The 20,118-nt window shown below is 37.1% G+C and overlaps 2 protein-coding genes across 3 annotated transcripts; both read left to right on the plus strand.

The window, feature by feature from the left end:
- The first annotated feature begins 1,473 nt into the window (after positions 1-1,473).
- Positions 1,474-7,762, plus strand: shisa4 (shisa family member 4). Of its 2 annotated transcripts, XM_015403157.1 has the most exons (6): positions 1,474-1,741; positions 4,348-4,525; positions 5,016-5,152; positions 5,236-5,427; positions 6,831-6,860; positions 7,164-7,762. In XM_015403157.1, the coding sequence occupies exons 1-6, from the start codon at positions 1,657-1,659 to the stop codon at positions 7,202-7,204; spliced, it is 663 nt and encodes a 220-aa protein (XP_015258643.1). In that variant the 5' UTR covers positions 1,474-1,656; the 3' UTR covers positions 7,205-7,762. The 2 variants fall into 2 exon arrangements, with proteins under 2 accessions (XP_015258643.1, XP_015258651.1); XM_015403165.1 differs by lacking the exon at positions 6,831-6,860 and having other exon boundaries at positions 1,476-1,741.
- Positions 7,763-11,680: 3,918 nt separating this feature from the next.
- Positions 11,681-18,151, plus strand: lmod1 (leiomodin 1). Its single transcript, XM_015402499.1, has 3 exons — positions 11,681-12,175; positions 14,149-15,861; positions 15,939-18,151. The coding sequence occupies exons 1-3, from the start codon at positions 11,897-11,899 to the stop codon at positions 15,963-15,965; spliced, it is 2,019 nt and encodes a 672-aa protein (XP_015257985.1). The 5' UTR covers positions 11,681-11,896; the 3' UTR covers positions 15,966-18,151.
- The last annotated feature ends 1,967 nt before the right edge of the window (positions 18,152-20,118 follow it).

Below are 20,118 nucleotides of genomic sequence, written 5' to 3' on the forward strand. Positions count from 1 at the left end.
AATAAAGATATTTCTAAATAAAAGCTCCTAGAAGATGATTATTTACGTTTTTTTTTTTCTTTTGCATTGATAATTGAACTCTAGTGTACAAAGTGTACAAACCAGTTGGAAAAAATTAAGTACTTCGGTGCCTTTACTTCCTGGATGAAATCATCTTGGGTTTTTGAAAGTTAACTTCTGAGTTGATGTCCTTTTTGCCAGTTTTAAATATCAATGTGGTTTTAAAACGAACGTCTTTCTCAACTCTCTCAAAATATTGCATACAGCACTATATTTGAGCAAGAAAATAAATTTTCCTTTTAGGTCGTTACGTAAAAACCAACAGTTGTATCCAAGTATGTATCATTAAGGTTACAAAATAAGAATTTAAGAAATCTGAGTTTGGAAAAGTATGGATTTCTGACAGATTTGAAGAAACTAAATGGGTTTGTCTTGGTGTTACACTTTAGTTATTTATTAGAGACAAGTATATCTCATTTGAGCAAGAATAGAGTCCAGCTTTTCACTTCAAAATAAACTAAATTTCCTTTTATCTGCTCAGATTGTCAGGCTGAGAAGTGATGGCCATTTTTGTTCAAATAAGTTTGAATTGAATAATGATAAAAAAAGAAAACCTGCAAGAGTTTTCCTCCAGAGAAACTACTAATATGAATAAGGATAGTGAAGAAAAACGTATAGAGAGGTGATTCCAATAGATCTTTGTGATTTCTACCTTTTTAAAAGTGGTAGAAAACATCAGACAAAAAAAATTAAGACAAGGCAAAGCTAATTTTTTTTACTTTAGTGAACTAGAGGACATACCAGCCTAAACTTTACTTGGTTGACATCAACTTGTACATTATTTATTAGGAAATATTAATGGCAAAGATGAAAAAGGGGAAAAAGTATGTATTTTCCTACACTGGTATGTTTCCTGCAGAAAACATTTAGTAATTTTTACCTTGTTCATTTTGTAATCAAAAATAAACACGCCTCCTATACCACTCCAAGTGCTTTTTTTTGTTTGTTTTTCATGGAAGCCAATTTTTAATACTCTGATTAAAATTTATTATTAGATTAATATAATTTTTGGATGAATAAGCCATAACTTTGAGATACAAACTGGTATTTATTTCTTTTTTTTTTGTTGTGGGCTTACACGATTTTTGACTGATCCCTCTGATAACTGATATTTGTTGCTATATTAAAATTCAGACTGCTAAATCATTCCTCATCCCACGAGGGCGGGGTGAGAAAAGGGATGATGCATTCAGGACACCTAGTTAGACAGGACTACTAGTCTAAATATTATTTTTTTCAAAAAATAAAAAGATCTCTTTGTAAAATTATACAAGATGCGAAATGTTAGCTACAAATTTAAGCGTCTGGCAAGTTTTAAATCAGCTTCCATCAGGTAGAGGGCGATTGGGTTTTGCTTTTATCCTCCAACCCCTGAATGCAACGTCCTATTGCTGCTCGGCGAACAGCGTCACCGTCGCGATGAGTCGTTTGGACGGATAAAATCAGCAGTGTTCAACCCTGTCCCGTCTCACATGTCGTGTTCCCTAACCATCCTGGATTATGCCTGATATCGGCCGCTAGTCGGGCCGCTTTCGCTGGGTTCTAAGGAAGAACTCCCTTTTCTGTTTCTAAGACTCCCCGCTTCACTCTTTCACCATGGAAATGGTCTTTCAGGCGAGCAAAAAGCCCCTCATTTGGGTGACTTTGGGGCTGCTCGCCATCGTCTTCTCCACCTCTCCGGGTAAGATTAAAAGCTTTGTGCGAAGGCCGTATCATAGCTAACGGTAACGCTTAGTACAGCGGCTAACTATTTAGCTTACCTGCTAACCGCAGACCGTTAGCCAGTTTTATTTCCAGCTTCTTTTACTGAAATTATCTAATGTCTCTCTGACAACCATCGTAATATCAGAGTTACTGGTCTACATTTAATTATTTGTTTTAATTACACAATATCACTTCGCTAACTTGTGTTTATTTACTGTTTATATTACATACAATTATTAGCTGTAAGTAAACCTAAAAAATGTTTATTAATCGATATTTATTACTAAAACAATGCGTTTAATGGCTAAAATCTAAAGGCTAGCTTAATTAAACAGTTTAATTGGGGTGAAATAACAAAAGTTACTAAAAAAGCGCACCAAGTGATTGGTGTATTTTCATTGGAATCTATTCATTTATTGTATTTATTTGGAATTTTCATTTAATTGTAAAATGTAGAATTTTTGGGTTTCTGCATTTTCTTTCCTTTTAATTTTTGGCTTTTAGTTTCAATAAATGCGAATAAAATATATTCAGTAGTTTTTATATAAGGGTTATTTTGTTTCAAAACTATTGTAAGTGTGAATTTTAAGTTGTAGAGAGAGATATTTCTAAGTTTTGTATTTGTAGAATAAAAAAAGATTTGTTTGAATTTGTTTTGCACCATTTGTTTTAGATCAACTGTAGCACAAGTGAATGGAAGACATTTTGATGTGCAATTCACAGAACACAATTTGTGTACTTGTATTCAAGAATTTGAAGAGGTGTAACTTCTTTTTGTAACTGTGATAAAGAAAGAAGAAATCTACAATTACAAAACACAAAGTTACAATGCACAAATAGTTTTGCAACAATAGTTCTGGATCATTTGGAGCAAAACTGAGAATGGAAAAGTTTTTTGATGTGCAACTTGTAGAACAGAATTTGAGCATGTGTGGGAAAAAAATGTTTTGCACAATTTGCATTTTTTTTTATTCTACAAATACAAAACTTATGAATTAACTCTCTACAGCTTAAATTAAATTTACACATACAATGCACAAATAGTTTTGAAAAAAAAAATTACCTTCATATTTTTATTCTCAGTCAGGAAGTCCATCATCATAGATGTTTTTTATTAAGATTTTAATAGTTGTTTTAGATGGTTTCAACCCTAAATTAGGTGATTTTTCTCAACTGTTCCTTAGGGTGGCTCACAAAATGACTTGATTAAACTGGTGGGGTTGACTTGGATCACATTTGAACTATTGTCAATAAAAACTAAATTTAAAGTATCACCTAATGATTAAAATCAAATAATTGTCTTAATTTGAAGATATAAACTGAAGGGAACCAAGTCATTAACATCAGATTGCTGCTTATTGGCCAGCGATATTAAAAATTGCATTAAAAAATGTGTCAAGTACCCAAAGTAATTTTTTTTTCTTATTCAGTTAAAGCGAGGGATTTACAGATATGTTTGTATGTGTTGTAATTCTTCAGCTTTGGTTATTTATAGGGCTGAAACAATTAATCCGATTAATCGATTATTGAACTAATCATCAACTAATTTGTTTATCGATTAATTGTTAACTGGCCTATAGAGAGAAACCCAACCCACACATATTTTGAAATTAAGATTTAATATGCTCTACCCGGAACTCCTTAAGTGTTGAAGTTTTAGTTTAACCTTGGTTTGATTCTCTAAAAGAACTCCTTTAAGAATGCTTTGGCCATCCGATTATTTATCGATTAATCAAAAAAAGTCATCAACAGATTAATCAATTAACAAAATAATCATTAGTTGAGGCCGTAGTCATTTAAAATGGCTGATAAGAGTATTTTTTTTAAATCAGCTGCATCTCTCTAATCGACTTAAGAACAGAGGATGACTGGAAGATGTTTTCACATCGTATCAAAATATTATTTATTGGTCTTAAATTTGTGATTAACTTGACAAACGGTGTCTTTATTTAGCTTAAATAACTAATAAAACTAAACATGTCATAGGGCCAAATGTGTGTTGTTCAGATGAACAATTAAAAGTCATCATCAAAATTTAGTGCCTTGGTTTTACTACATAAATAAACAACAGCCCTTGGTTGAGCTGATAAAGTATTGTTTTATAGTTGGAGATGCTTTATGTTACAGTCCTGTTTTCTCAAAATGTGGGAGAAAATGTATGAATTTTAGAGGCTATGTGACTACTCTGGCATATTTTAATTTTATAAATGCCTTGAAGGTTCTTGAAAAGAGCAAGACTTAACTTTATGAAGATAATTTGAAAGTTAGAGGGAGTTTGGAAAAGAAATTACAAATGAATACAGTATCTTTGAATAGTTTCTTTCTCCCAGAGGTGACATCTCCTCAGGTCTGAGGCTTGAATCAGACTTCACCCCCTGCCAAAGTGAAGAACAATGCACTGCAGCTCATGCTAGTTAAAACGAGAGACACATAAGGCTGTTGTTTAAAGCTTTTATTTCCTTCAAGTCCAAAGCAGAAAATAAAATGTTTGAATGCATATTCAGGACAGCGTTACACTGTGACGAAACGGGCCACACGTTGCCACGCTTGGCCTCATGCGTTCTTGTTTCTGCCGTTTTGCAGTCAGTGGGAACGAGGACTGCCTGTGGTACGTGGATAAAAATGGCACCTGGCACAACGGCTTCGACTGCGCTCTCATTTCTTCCTGCTGCGGCAACTGCCACCGGCGCTACTGCTGCATGGACCCCTTCAAGATGATCACGGAGAGGGAGCAGAAACGCTGCATGCTCTTCCAGTTCAGGTGGGGACGCGTGCTGCAGCGGGGTTTCCTTTTAATTACCTGTTAATAATTTACTCGACACCACGATCTATGACCCGAGTTACAGACTCACGGACACACTTTGTTACTGACTTAAGGAAACAGGATATTTTCTTAAACGCATACAGTATTTATTAAACTGTGTATGAAATTATCATTTTCAAGTCATTATTTTGAACCAGTACTTTAGAACACCATGTTTTGACAAATTCTATTAAACATTTGAAGTGTCTAGTGTTAGTAGTTCTCTCACCTTAGCTTATTCACGATCAAAGCTCAATGTGAAGGACTGTAATACTCCAGTGTCTACCTGAGAGGCAGTTAAAGGCTGTGTCTGAACGAAGGGCTTATCTCTTCTTAGTGCGTTGGGATTGGACAGTGGATCAGGAACAAGTTGGGGATGGATGATCAAAGCCAAACCTGGAATTTTTTAAAACTTAAGCTGCCTGCTGTTTTGTTCCTTTCCTCTCAGTCCCAGTACTTTAGTCGGCATTGCGTCCTCCATTCTGCTGTTTGTGGCCATCATTGCTACCATGGTTTGCTGCTTCATGTGCTCCTGTTGCTACCTCTACCAGAGAAGGCAGCAGAGAGGCAGGACACCATATGATGGTGAGAATTTCTCTATTGATTTCTTTGAGGATTTGTTTTTAAGATTTTTTTCTTTAATAATTATTTTTCCATTTTTGCCCCAGCCCAGCACATCCCCATGGCCAGCTACCCAGTGGAGCCCATGCATGACGCATATGGAAAACCCATTGGACCGTCAGAGTATCCAGCTGCAGGTTATCCAATGGCACCCCAGTACTCTGGGATGCCTGTACATTACCCAGTGATGCATCCGGGACCTTACCCATCACACTCCATGGATCCGGCATACAGCCAAGGTAAAAACAAGGCATTTCTTAGTAGACTTATGATCCAAAAGAGGTGAACTCTGACATTTTCTGGACACGATATCAGATCATCAGAGCATTGAACAATATGTAAAAGCTACAGTGCCTCCGAAAGTATTCGCCCCCTTGAACTTTTCAACCTTTTGCCACATTTCAGGTTTCAAAGAAAGAGATAATGTCATTTTTTGTGAGGAATCTACAGCAAATTGCAAATCCACACTATGACAACGTGGGCCTTTGCGAGGAGTTAAGGGAGAGTGGTATGCAGTGTTTACATTTAAAACCAAATTTAGGCCTTATTATTATTATTACTAGACCTGAAACATCAAGATAATGCTTAAAATAAAGCCAGTCTGACAACAGGAAGTAGGCTAAGAAAAGAAGACATAATGCCACAATCGAAAGAAATGTTTATAAACACAATTTAAAGCATTGTTGACTTTTAATTGCTGTAGTTGAGGGAGTCTGTGATTCAGCAATAAGAAGATTGCTCAGAAGTTGGAGCCCAGTCTACCAGTATTATCCAAAGGCTCCTGATGAAGTCCATATTTGACTTACAGTTGCTTAAAAAAAATTAACTGCAGACACAGACATTAGCAGCCTCCACTCCTCCTGATCCATTTTCAGAGATGTTCTGTGAGGTTTTTAGCTTTTTTCACTATAACAAACAAAATCCTTTTTATGTAAAAGCAACTGGATATACTTTTCAACAGGACCTTGTTAGTTTTATCTGTTTTTATTGATGTTATTTTTCAGTGGAATTAAGTTTTCCTCTGATCAAAAATGTAGAGCAGCCGTTATCTGTAAGAGCAAAAACCTTTCCAAGCACTGTGGCAACATGTGAGGTTTGACATCAGCGTAAGACCTGCTGGATTCAAAGGAAAGTTTTTATTCTCACTGCAGAGCATCATAATGGTACGGAAACCCATTTAGCATGCAAAGCTGTTAGAATACCTACCAGCTGTTCATGGAAGCAGCTAAAAGTATAACTTTTCTGAGGAGATGGTAGAAACTGACTAAGTTAAGGTGACCTTTTAGTTTACCTGTGACCGCACAGTACTTTTTAAAAAAAGTATTTTCTAATATTTTATTTTTTTTTTTTGGCCTAAATGATGTAAAAATAAAAAATCAACACTGCTGGAAAATTGAGGTGACAAAGTTACTGATTAGGCATTAAGTCTTCTATTTATTTTCTTTTTTGATTCACAAATGTTTTTATTTATTTATCCAAATCTATAAATGGTTAGAAGTTCTAAGTTCTCATTTCTACCCATTCTGAAACCCTGTTTGTTAGTTAGTATAATAAACAAAGCTGGCATGAAAGAAACAGCAGTTTCTGTGGACATATTCATCAAATTGTAGATCTGTAACTCATGATTTTTTTTTCTTTTTAGGAAGAAGTAAACTTTTCAAATCTGTTATCGGTATGTTAAATGAAGAGACTGGCTGATTGTTCCATAGTAGAATAAGGCTGAGTGTTCATGGCTCTGTAACAACCTACAAAGAATGCCTGCTGATGATTTCGTTGTATGCCTAACTGATTCTGCAGCGTGTTTCGTACACTCTAACAATTAATCTTTTCCAGAACTCCTGCTCTTTGACTTAAAAAAATAATCAGGCCACAAATACTGCACCAGATTCAATGCTTTCAAAATACTGTTTCTGCTGGGTTTTTTCTTCCCAATGCATCATAGTTCATAATTTTTCTCTCCTTTTTTTTTTTTCAGCCCCACCACCCTATTCTCCACCTCAGTATCCTGGTCATTGATGGGAGAAAAACTCAACAAACACAACAGAGAGAAATGACTGAAAAGGGGGAGACTGGAGCCCTGTTGAAGATGTATGAACATTCCAATGCAAACCCATTAAAACAAAACTACAGCCCAACCAGAGGTGGTTTTAAATGAGGAGAAAAGGAGGCACTTTAATCTTTTTATTTTTTTTTCCTACCTTCTTACTGTTTATTAACAGCATTGTCCCACATTTGCACAGTGGTAATATCAATCAGGTTCTGTTCAATTATTTGCTTAGTTTAGCTCAGAACCAGTGTCACTTAAAGACAGTGCTCATTGGCTAACGGAAAACCAAAGTTCAAGAACTTGACCTGTGATGTACTTATTTATGTGTTAAAGGGGAAAAAACTCTAATTCTATTGTGTGTTTCTTAGATTTAAAGAACCTTATAACTGTCTGTTTAATGGCTGTTTTATTGCTGTGAAGCTTCTCATCCTTTCACGTTTCTCTCATTGCAGTAAGTTGGAAAACAAATGAGCTGCACGTTTCAATTATATTCTTTTTTTTTTTTTCTTCCAATTGTTAGTCTACATAAAAAAAAAACAACAACACAACCATTCGTCACCTGTTAGTTTGAAATGTACCTAATCTTTTTAGGATGTAGGAGTTGTGCAATTATTTCTGGACATGTTTTAAGTGACACCATCTCAGCATCAGCGTTCTTCCTCTGTAAAGATTAGCTTTCCTCCTCTGCTTCTTCTCTGGTTTAAAATCTGTCTTTGTATTTTAGGCATACTGCTACACAGAAAAGGTGCAAAAGTTTGCAGTTTTTTATTTTCTTGTAAAATACCTCTTATGGGAGTTTTACTGCTTGATTAAAACAAAGTCTACAATAAGGAAAGATGAAAAAGAAGAGAGAAATGTATTACATATTTTGTAAAGCAGTTCTTTGGTTTAATGTTTAATATTGTAACGACTTGTTTTATATTAGTGTACTGTTATTGTAATAGGATTCTTTTACTGAGTGTTTATTACTGAGGTTCCCTCTAACTGTGAATTACTCCTAACCATCTGGACATGCCTGGTAGAGATGCTCCCTTTAGGCTTTTCTTGGCCGATAGCAATTTCTGCTTTTCTTTGAAGCCTAAGGCTGCTGATTTCCATTTTGACAGTCCTTTTTTTATTTTCATTTTTGTAGGACTGTGACACAACGGGGGGAAAATATATGCTGCAGGTTTCTTGATGGAGGTAAAACCTTTCAATTTAACAAAAAAGGGGGATGAAAAGATTATCTCAGTGTATGCACAAAATTCATGCGTCCCATCCCCTTTTATCTTTTCATATATTGGCTTGACAAATAATTAATTCAACACGTCTGAAACATATGAATAGTAAAACTTTTCTGATCATATTTGACCCACTGTCTCCAGTCAGAGTTCTTTAGAGGAGAATTTTTCATCAAAGGATTGTCTTGATATTCTAGGAAATTGGCTCATAAGATTCTTTTTTTCCCCCACACATTATAATAGGAAGATTTATTTAAAGACTTTTAGGTATAGCAACAAATGAGACACCTAAAAGTAGGTAATGCTTGAGGTTTAGAAATAACCTAGACAAGTATTCCTTTTAAAGTTGCATGAGCCAGATGTATATGCAATGGCCAGATTTTCATTTATTGTTTGCAGTAGGCTAGAGAGGATCAAATATCAATTAATTTTAGTAGAAAAAAAGGAAAATTGGATAATGAGAAACTACATCACTGGTAGCCTGACATCTACTACCATAACATTAGGATATAATATAAATGCAGAGCAATAAATTGGAGCTGCAGGGATTAATGAGAATAAGATGGTTGGAATTTAGCTGGAGCACCAGATTCACCTCATTGTTTATACTGTGGATCTGGTTTCATTCTAATAGTTTGGGTTAATACTTCAATTCTTTTACCTAATTTTTGACTTCTCGTAATAAAAAGTATTGGATTTCAAGAAATGACAGCTTTTTACTGCAATATTTTATTTATATTTCCAGTTTGGCTTCTCTTTGCCGTACAGCCTGCTATGTGTTTCTCATCAGATGATTCCCCGGTTGGACTCCGTTTTATTTGTATTAACACGTTTAGAAAGAAAACACTACTGATCGGCTCGGACAATGGTCAGTGTTGTTCTGAATGAACTAGATGGAAGCCATCAGTACTCGAATTATTCACTGCTGTGTCCACTGGTACAGATTTGTTCAAGCTTGAGAACACTGGCTTCTCTTTTCCTCCCTTTCATAGGTGTTTTTAACCAACCCCATGAGCCTGTTTAAATGAAACTGACATGTAGGTGGAGACATGACTAGTCGATGTATGACTTTTATCTCCTGTCATATGGACATTATGACAGTGTAACATAAAATGAAATTAAAAGAAATTATTTCTATTAATAAAGACTTTAACTTTGGATGGTAAAAATGACTGTGTGTTTTGGTTTTCTTTTTTCATACGGTACTTGCTTTTATGTAAGAATTGAAAACAGGGTCATAGTTTGTTTATATTGATTTGACCACTAGGTGTCAATATTACCCTCCAATTATTCACAATGATTGTCCATTCTAAGTGAATGATCCCTATAAACACCAGTTTTAAACCTTACTCCAGTTAATGATTATTCCATTACTAATCTATATTTATTTATTTCAGTGCTAAGTCACAATTTGAGCCCTAGTTAAACCAGACTATATTGTAGGTATGATGGCATGAGTAAGTTGTATTGTTAGACTCCGTATAATTGCTTAATTCTAAAATGTCTCCAAATATTAGAACAGTCCTGATGTGTAGAGAAGTTATTCTGGTCTGCTTTGTAAAATTGAATAAGTGTTATGTTCTTATATAGTGTTAAAATCACAAGTTATAGATTACATCTATAATTTTAAAAAGCTAAAATCTTCTCTGAAGTGAAGTGAAGAAAATTTATGTTCCATTACAGATTTCATAGTCCTGGGCTCCCCACAGCCGAAACATTTAAAAGTAACTCTGTTAAAAGAGTTTAATACATAAAAATTATCCTAAACTTACAAATGAGAAAATTTATATTTATAGAAAGTGCTATATTATATAAAAACAGTTTTAACTGCCTTTGTCTGTACTGTTTTGAACAAAATCCAAATTGTCTGCTCTAAACCTTAAAATGTTCTGTTGTGTACCTTAATGGCACTCAATAGAAAGATGCAGCCTTTTTCTTTGCTCTAATATATATTTACCTAAAGCAAATACATACAAACTGAATCTTTTAAACATTTTCTTATATACTTTCTTATGTACTTTAACCTCTTTGAACTGTAGTAATTTCCCCTAAAGTTGTCAATACATTACTGTGTAGAGGTCAGGGGTAATACTTAGAAATGTACAACAAACCACTATTCATACTTTAGAAAAGAGCCATAAGAATAACGGATACTTCTGGTTATAGAGATCATACAGATACATTATTTTTAAAATTATAAACATCAAAAATGACAGATTCAGTTAATTTTCTGTATACACAAATCATGTATAGAGCAAGAAATAATTGACGACCTGGAAATATTCAGAAATAGCTTTTTGACATAAGTTGGGGGCTATAACTTAAGGGAGGAGTTAAACATAAACATTGACGGCCACATACAACATACATACAATACAAAAAGTTGGTATAGTAAATGGTGCAGTTTAAAAATCACTACAAAAAAGGATTTTCACCACTTCCAAGGAGGAAGATGTGCTTTATAAAACTGGTGTCCTGAAAATTAATTATGTGTTTGTTTATTATTTCACTTAATTTAATATAATTCCAATACCTGTTGGGTATTTGAAGGACTGTTGATTACAGTGTGTATGCATATTACCTTTTTATTAATATGGAAAGCGGGTTGACACAAATAAACAGTTGCTGTTGTTGTAAACTATTTGTCAATCTCTTGAAAGATTCTTTTGCTCAAATAAATAAAGAAATAAAGATAATTTGTGAAACACCAAAAGGAAATATCAAAATCCTGCTGAGGGGGAAAAACTACTACATTCATTACCCTTTCGAACAACGATTATGGTAAAATAAAACCGTTAAACAACTTATAGAAAACAAAAATAGATAAGTTATCATTATATATTAAATTAATAATTTTAGCTGGGTCTATCCTTCATTTGTATATAAATAGAAAATCCTTTTATTGCCCCTCAATGGGGAAATTGTAGGAATTGAAATTACCTATTCGATTTAAATGTAAATTTTATCTTAAAAACATCCAGAATCAGCTTTATGGATTAAAGCTTAAATGAAACGATAAAACTGAAGTTAAAATGAGCTGAAATAAACAGTGACTGGTCTCCTCTGTAAACAGAAACTGTGTAATAGGAAGTCTGTAAGTCTGCTCTGTAAACTCCAGCCCTTCCCATTACCTTTAAAGGAGAGTGTACCCTGAACTAAATATGGGCATGCACTTTAACTGGATTTCAAAGAATGTCCCAGCCTCACAATCCACTTTGATGATGGGAGCCTCTCGCAGTTTATCACTGGTACCCCTCACTGCAGCACGTTGAGTCCGGTGTCTTTGCAACCGGATTGATGCGTCTGCTGGCTTTTTGATGATCAGGACAGCAGGGCTTCAACGCATTGGAATACTGGCCTATAGAAGAACAGCATCTTGACTGAGGTTAAAAGGATTTACCCTCTGATCCCATAAGTTATTCTGAAGAATCCAGCCCAGAGATGTCTAGGCGAAAGGTGAGGGGACTGACCCGTACAGGTCGACAGGTCAGCGAGGACCCAGATCTGGACAACCTGCTGTCCACTCTCTCCCCTGAGGAAATGGAGGAGCTGGATAAAGACCTGATGAGTGTTCCAGACATTGGACCAGAAGATGGGAAGATCATCGTCACCCAAGGGGAGAGCCGTCCTTCTCAGCCACCTCTGAGCAACGATGTCCAGGACACGGCTAGACCAAGCAACACCAGAGGGAGACTCAGTCAGAGGGAGCAGTCATTAGAGGTAGGAAAAGAGACATGCATGGTTCAAAAGGAAATAAACCACTCAAAGTATCTAGATGGCTCTAGTCAAAGCAAAGCATTTTTACTGTGAGGTGGTCTTCTAATGGAGGTTATTTCTCATTAATCTTGGGCCAGCTGGACCCCATGCAACCTGAGTCCATCAGCTCAAAAATAGTGATCTCCCCAAGGTGACTTGTGTGCCAGGAAAAACAGTTTCCTCCTCTGAGGTCTACTTGCATCCACACTGAACTCCTTTATCATGACCAGAGAAGCAGCCCTTGAAATGTTTTTCATTTGACAGCAGCAAAAGGCCAGCTGAGAGTCGAGGAGCAGCACTTCTGTCAGTCTGTGTATTTAAAAGAGAAGCTCTCCAGTCTGTGACACTGCGGAGCTTCTTAATCCCAGCCTGATGGAATTCCTCGGTTGATTGCTCCTACGCTCGCTGCCTTTTAAGGACACATCTGCCAGGGCCGCAGCCTCCTGCAGACAAGCAGTTAGAGGCTCACAAATCAAACACTTAGGAACCTATTCTGTTCAAATGTGTCCCTGCGCTGTAAAAAAAACTAAATCCTTGTCCTTTCACTGTCTAAACATGTTGTTTGGGTAGGGAGGAGTGTGTACGTTTTCACATGGATGGAGAGCAAGTTTAAAGTGACCTACATGTTTTCCACAATTCTGATTCCTGCACACTATCTGCACTTAGTAGGAAAAAGTGCTTCATAAACCCTCAACTTTTTTATGCACTGGACAAATATAAAGTGGTGCAGATTTGTGAAACAGCTGTTGCTTTTTTGCTTATGATTTTTTTGTCCAACAGAAAGGAGAGAGCTGCCTTAATTTCGTCAGTGGATTTTTTTTTTTGCAGGATTCTCCTTTATTTAACCCATCATCAACTCAGACCAGCTTCCTTGCACCTGCTTTAGAAACCACCCCACAGCATGATACTACCACCACCACTGAGCTTTATTGGTTCAGGGTTGTGTACGGTGTTAGTTTATCTGGCTGTGTTCCTTAGCTGAATAGCGGATTACCCGTCTTGCTTTAGTTTGGTTGTTTCCAAGTCCTTTCCAGTTTTAGAGGATTAAAAAGTGTTCTATAAAATGCTCTTAGCTTTACATATTGGTTCTCCACACCCTGGTAGCTCTTAGAGAAATAGAGTGCAACAGTTACTCTGAGGAGTTACCTAACTGCTAAACAATGAGAACCTCAGAACCTTAATCGCAGTATGAATGTGGGCGTTCTGTGAAGGCCTTGGGGGTTTGCTAAGGAACATTATTGAAGGAATAGCATAATGAAGACTAAACAGAAAATACAAAATGACACAACTCAGAGTATCACACTAATAATTGGAGATTTGGAAACCTGTTGACAGGACAACTATTAGTTATACACGTCTGACCTTTATAAAGGATGACAAGAAAAATGTTAGTGTGTGAAATAGGTTTTAAGAAATCCAACTTGTATTAGGTCACAAGACAAGGGACAAAACTAGGAAATTTGGGGACAAAACTGAACTTTCTAGCTTACATACAAAACACAATGACTGATCAAATATTGACATGGTACTTCAACCTGAACACTGCATCACTGTGGGGATAGCTTCATGCTGCAGGTGTGCTTATTGCAGAGGGGCCAAAAAATGGATGGGAAGTATGTTGGAGCAAACAGGAGGAAACAGAAACCCTGTTAGAGCATTGACTGAATGCATATAAATGCCACATTTTTTCAAATATTTATTTGCAAACAAAAACTGTATCTCTTTCCTTCCATTTTACTATTAAGGACTACTTTGTGTTGTTCTATTACATAAAATCAAGTTAATTGCTTTAAAGCTTTTTACTGCAACATGAAAAAAACGCAAATGTTCTGTTGAAATGAACAGTTTTATTAGCGATAGTAAATGCAAGTTCAAACTCTAATGTAAATCGATAACCTACTCTAGTTTCTGCGTTGACTTATTTTTTATTTCTGCAGGGGGAACCAAAGAAAGAGAGCCGGAAGCAGGAATACCTGAGGAAGATGGGCTTCAGCCAGGAAGGGGAGGATGATATGAAAGGAGTACAAAGACAATCTAGTGTCACAACTAAAGAGGTTGCCCAGGTGGAGGACAGAAACAGCAATGGGTCTGAGGGTTTGAGGGAAGAGCGAAGCTGGCGTTCAAGTAGACACAACAGGAAGGCAGAGAGTGATACAAAGGAGGAGAATGAGGAAGAGAAATATGAAGATTACAGGCCAAGAGACAGGAGGGAAAACAGAGAGAGTACTGGGAGCAAAACAAAGGAGATGATCTCCAAATTACAGGAAAAAAAGGAAAATGGCAAAGAAAAGGAACGGAGAGAAGAATGCAGGAAAAGAGATGACAGCAAAACCAAAGACATCATTTCAAGGCTCCGTGAAAAAAGTGAGAAGGATGTGGGAAAAGAAAGGGAACGAAAATCCGAGAACATCAGGACACAAGGGCTTGTCTCCAAATTGGTTGAGAAGCAGACCAAAGCACCCGACAGCCAACCCACAGAGAGTAAAAAAACAGAGGATAAAACCAAAACAGAGGATAAAACCAAAACAGAGGATAAAACCAAAACAGAGGATAAAACCAAGCCCGAATCCAACAAGCCCACCGAGAAATCAGATGAGCAGATGAAACATGAAAAGACAAATAACAGAACAGATAGAGAGGAGCTGGTCAACCACAGCGACCATGTAAAAGAGAAATGTAATAAAGTCAGCACTGATATGAAAACTGAGCAGAAAAAGGATGATGCTAAAGAAAGTCCTATAAAAGGTGAAGAGAAAGAAAAACTTGGAAATTGTGTGGCCAAAAGCAGCCCGAGCAGCAAAACGAAGCAGGAGGAAGAGGAGGATGAAGACTCCAGCATGTTTGATGAGCTGATGGAGCAAGTTTGTAGCAATGACCCTTCACTCACAGAGCTCAACGTCAACAACTCAGAAGTCATCAAAGCAAAAACCCTAATTGCTTTTGCACAAGGTTTGCACAGCAACACCCACATCAAGACGTTCGCTTTGGCCAACTGCCGCGCTGACGACCACGTGGCCTATGCCATCGCCGCCATGCTGCGTAGCAACAACACCATCACCAGCGTCAACATGGACTCCAACCATCTCACCGGCAAGGGCATTCTTTCCCTGATCCAGTCACTGCAGTACAACGCCACACTGACAGAGCTTCGATTTCAAAACCAGCGTCACATATGCGGGGGGAAGACCGAGATGGAGATGGTCAAGATCCTGAAGGACAACACCACACTGCTCAAACTGGGCTACTGCTTTGAGTTAGCAGGGCCCAGGATGACCACCACCAACATCCTGAGTCGCAACATGGACAGACAGAGGCAGAAGCGCCTGCAGGAGCAGAAGCTGGCCCAGGCCAATGGGGAGAAGAAGGGGATGCTGGAGGTACCCAAAACAGGAGGTGGAGGGTCTTTGAAGAGCTCACCAAAGTCTTCTCCCAAACCATCTCCAATGCCTTCGCCAATGCCCTCCCCTAAGCTCACTCCCAAAAAACGAGCTGGAGGTCCTGCTCCTCCACCACCTCCACCTCCTCCAGGGGGTGGACCACCACCTCCTCCGCCTCCCATGCTGGATGGAGACCGCTCCGTCAGAGGCAAGAACTCAAGGGACCAACTGCTAGCCTCGATCAGAGGAAGCAACATTAAACAGCTAAAGAAGGTAAGACAAGTAAGAAAAGGCTTTTTGTACATGTCAGTTCATTCTGATAGACTCACATCTTATCCCCCTACTTCCAGGTTCCAGTACCAAAGTGGCTTCAGTGACACTTCCTGATGGCAAGAATGAATTGGACAAAAAGAAAGGGAGAACACACATCTCACCACAGGTTTTCCAGGAGATAAAGGTCCTGTAGCCTCCTGGAGAATGGTGCATCAGAAAGGATGGAAAAATCCTCTATGAGTTTTCTCCCCTCAAACACTGGACCAAACGGACTCTGTGGAGAACAAGCGATACAGGGCCACGCAGAGAGTGCCATGAAATGTTTTCTCTTCCGTTCATATTGATGCTTCTTTTGCACTACATAATATGAAGCCGCTCATTGTTACATGTTGGTGTGTACAGTGGATATCACAGGTATATACAATCTTATCAAAACGGTGTACAAGAAGACGGTGAGAAATCATACTAAAGCTGTTTTACTTTTATTGTGACAGATCCTTTACGAATGATCAGAAATCAAACAAATCTGTTGGTTGAATCAGTTGTGTATACAAAAAACCTGCAATAACAGTTTTCTTATTTGATGAAAAGACTGTGAAAATCCCCCCCTTCTGCCTCTGCAATATTTGGTCACTCAACCATGCATGACTCTCTACTTCCAGCATCCATCGTCACATGATCACAACTTGTCTGGAGAAACCATTCTTTGGTTTGGATCACTTTTCTGTGTCAAAAACAGCTAAAAAGTATCGGTGAAAACTTTTTTTTGCTTGTTTTTTTAATCATCTCCTAATTGGTACCTTTGGAACAAATCTGACAGTTTGTAACCTACCCATCCATCTTCTTCCACTTATCTACCATGGGGCTGGTGTCTGTCTCAGACAGTCTACAGATGAATGGAGGGATACATCCTGGGCAGGTTGCCAGTCCACAGCAGGGCAGCACACACACCGCAGGATAATTTAGAGATGCAAACCAGTCCTGTTTTTGGACTGTGGTGGGAAGCAGGAGTACCCAGAGAGAACCCACAAATGCTAGAGGCGAACATGCAAACTCCATGCAAAAAGTTTCCAGACCCAAAAGTAAACCCAGAACTGTCTTGCTGTAATGTACAGTAATAGGGCTACAAACTGCATCACATTGCAGCCCTGTTTTTTTTGCAAAATAAGTCATTTGAACAGGGGTTACTTGGATTCATAATAAGTGGTAGATTTAATCTTTAAATGGTTAGTGGTATTAGCACTGTAATTGGATCCAAGTGTGCTTCAGCAGAGACTTAGTTTAAAGGTGTGGACGCTTATGCAGCCAGGTCATTGCAGCCTTTATGAACAGATTTGTTTGTTATATTTTGACTGTTTAGGATGCATGTCACATTAAAGGTGGTGAACATTTTGACATAATTCATAATTCATAAACCTTTGTTTGATCCACTGTACATGAATCGAGTTGAATTCTCCTGATGAGCTTAGTTTCAGATAATTATAATAAAATTACTACTTAAAGGGAGTGCATCACTGATGTTTTTGCCATGAATTTGACCCATTATTTATTAGCAGAGGATCCACAGCTGAAGGTCTGTTAAAACTGAGTGGAAATATCAGGGATTTAACAAACACAGAACCCAGCTTCAGCAAATCCACGAAAAAATTAATTGCGGGAACCATTTTGTTTGGTATTTTTTTTTTTTTTTTTTTTTTTTTACATCTCAAAACATCTCAGACCTTCCAGGGAAATCCTGAAACTAATGAGGGATTTTTTACAACGGAATTACTTACATACTGCCATTTATCAGTAAATGGTCCTACGGTGTCTAACATAATCTTGTAAAAAAATCCTTCCAGCCTTGCTGTTTTATTACCCTACTTAACTTTCTTTTAATACTTCAAGTCTTAACTTTTTACTGGTTTAAACGTTTATCTTAATATCGGTCTGAAAGGAACTAGACACTATGTGGTGAACTAAATTCAGAGCTATCAAAGATACACACACGTCTCTTTTACGCACGCATCTCTGACAGAGCCTGTATGCCTTTATTAACAAGTTCTGGTACGTTTGTGAGTGATAAATTCTGTCTGCCTCATAGAGTAATTTGCTCATTGTGTATGTAATAAATATGAATGGATTTGATATTGAGTGTTTGATACATTTCACATGTTTTTCAGTCTGCATGAATCCAAACATTACAACGCCTTGGAAAAGTTCATATTCCATGGACATCTTCACATAATGTCATTTCACGGACTTTGATGTTACGTAATATGTTTTTATGACTTACCAACTTACCAAAGTACAGCAGTATTGTGAAGTAAAAGGATTTGAAAGAATAGAAATATAAAGAAGTATGATATTTATTTATCTTCTGTCCTCTCAGTGAATTTAATTTTTTATTTTTTGCTAAATTGAGCTGCATTTCTTTTGCACGTACATTTAATAAGATGGAAAAATATGTCAAAATTACTTTTTAATACTTGACACAGATACTCTGGACTTCAACTAAGCAATTTCAACACAAGGATATACAGTATGTGGGTTGAAGTCATTCCATTGTTAGACTGGCTTATACTCAGAGTTTCTGTTAGTCATTAGTTCTGCTGCTGGTTGAGAAAAGCACCTCACAGTGTGACTCTGCCACCACTTTTGTTTTAAAGTGGGAATGGTGTTATATAAATAATTGTCTTTGTAGCAGCCTAACTACACAGAGCACTTTCTTCTATATGTCTGATATATATATATATATATATAATCTTAAGCAAAACTGATTTATCTTGACAAATGTTTCCTTTTTCCCACTCTTCTTAAAGCTCCGGATTTGTAGGCTGCACAGCTAATGATAATCTTGTCCAAACGTCCTGCATGTCCTTCAGAGTTACCACTTGCTCGTGGCTGATCCAGTGATTAATGCTGGATGAACCATGTCTTATTAGGTCTTTCTCTAACCTTTGTCTTCATGATGCAGTTAGTTCTCTAACAGTCCTCTGATTACTTCACTAAACTCTATTTAAGAGAGATTAAATTGCACATATGTACTGTAGTTAGGTGAGGCTGGATAGGTGTACTGCAGATTATTTGGGGTAATTTTCTAAATAAATAGTTTAAAAAACAAAATAATGTTCTTTCACTTTGTATTTATTAGTCTGTCACATCAAATACACCAAAGTGTGCAAGTGGGACGTAAAATCGGCAAAGCACCATACTCATCCAACAAGTAGAGTAGATATATAAATGACTCCTGGGATGTGTAAGAAAATTAAACTTTGTTTAATTAGAAAACTGCTTAGTTCAGTTATAGGAAAAGGGGAAAGTGGTGCAAAAACCTGAAAAAACACTACTTTGATGTTCATCTGGTTAGGCTGGATGTTGCAGCTACTGCAGTCTGGAGAACAGTGTAAAGCTGCGTTTGTTTGCATCATTGCTATTGCTGTGTACTAAAAAAGACATTCCAGAGCAACAAAAGCTCGGCTGTATGCCACAATTAAACTTCAAGGGTGATGTTTAGGAGATTTAAATTAGGTAAAATCAACAAATATACAGATCAATCTATATTATTTCTCTGCTTTAAAGAAAGCTTTAAAAAAAAGCAAACAAATAGTCCCCAGTTAAACTTTATATATATATATATATATAAAGATGTATTGAAAGACTAATCAATAATGCATGACATTTGCTCATGATCTTGCTTGTTGTACCTTTTAAGCTGCATTAAAACATCAGGATTATATTGTGACTAAACTGTCTGAAATGGTGGACATCATCCTAAGAGAGCTAGGAGCTAGAAGCAGAAGAGGAGAGCAGCAGCAACAACAGCTCAGTTTATCTCTCCAAACGCAGCCTCAGTCTCTGTGTCCATGAATTGACCGTATTTGGTCATTTCTCAATGAGGGCTCACTCCTTAGAGCCATTCCTTTCCCCCTTTCTAATAATGGGCTGTAGGCCAGCTGTCTGTCTCTGGGCTGTGGCTGCTCCCCTGACCAACAGCGCTATTCTCTGATGGAGGAAAAGAGGGAAAGGAATGAAAACGTTGGGATTATTGAGTCTAAGCCAACAGTGGAGGCTCCAGGAAAATATGGTCATCATTTAAACAGAGGAAAAATACTTAGAAACTTAGCCATCTTTTCCCATATATACCATAATGAGGACTGAGGTTTGACTTTGTATCTCACATTTCTGCTTTGTAAAACACTTGCAAAAAAAAAAAAAACAGGAACAATAAATCTGTGTAGAAAAATATGTATCATGCTTATCGCCACAGATAATGAT

The sequence above is a fragment of the Cyprinodon variegatus genome, unplaced genomic scaffold (genome assembly GCF_000732505.1).
Source record: "Cyprinodon variegatus isolate N-32 unplaced genomic scaffold, C_variegatus-1.0 Scaffold34, whole genome shotgun sequence".
In the NCBI taxonomy this organism is placed as follows: domain Eukaryota; kingdom Metazoa; phylum Chordata; class Actinopteri; order Cyprinodontiformes; family Cyprinodontidae; genus Cyprinodon; species Cyprinodon variegatus.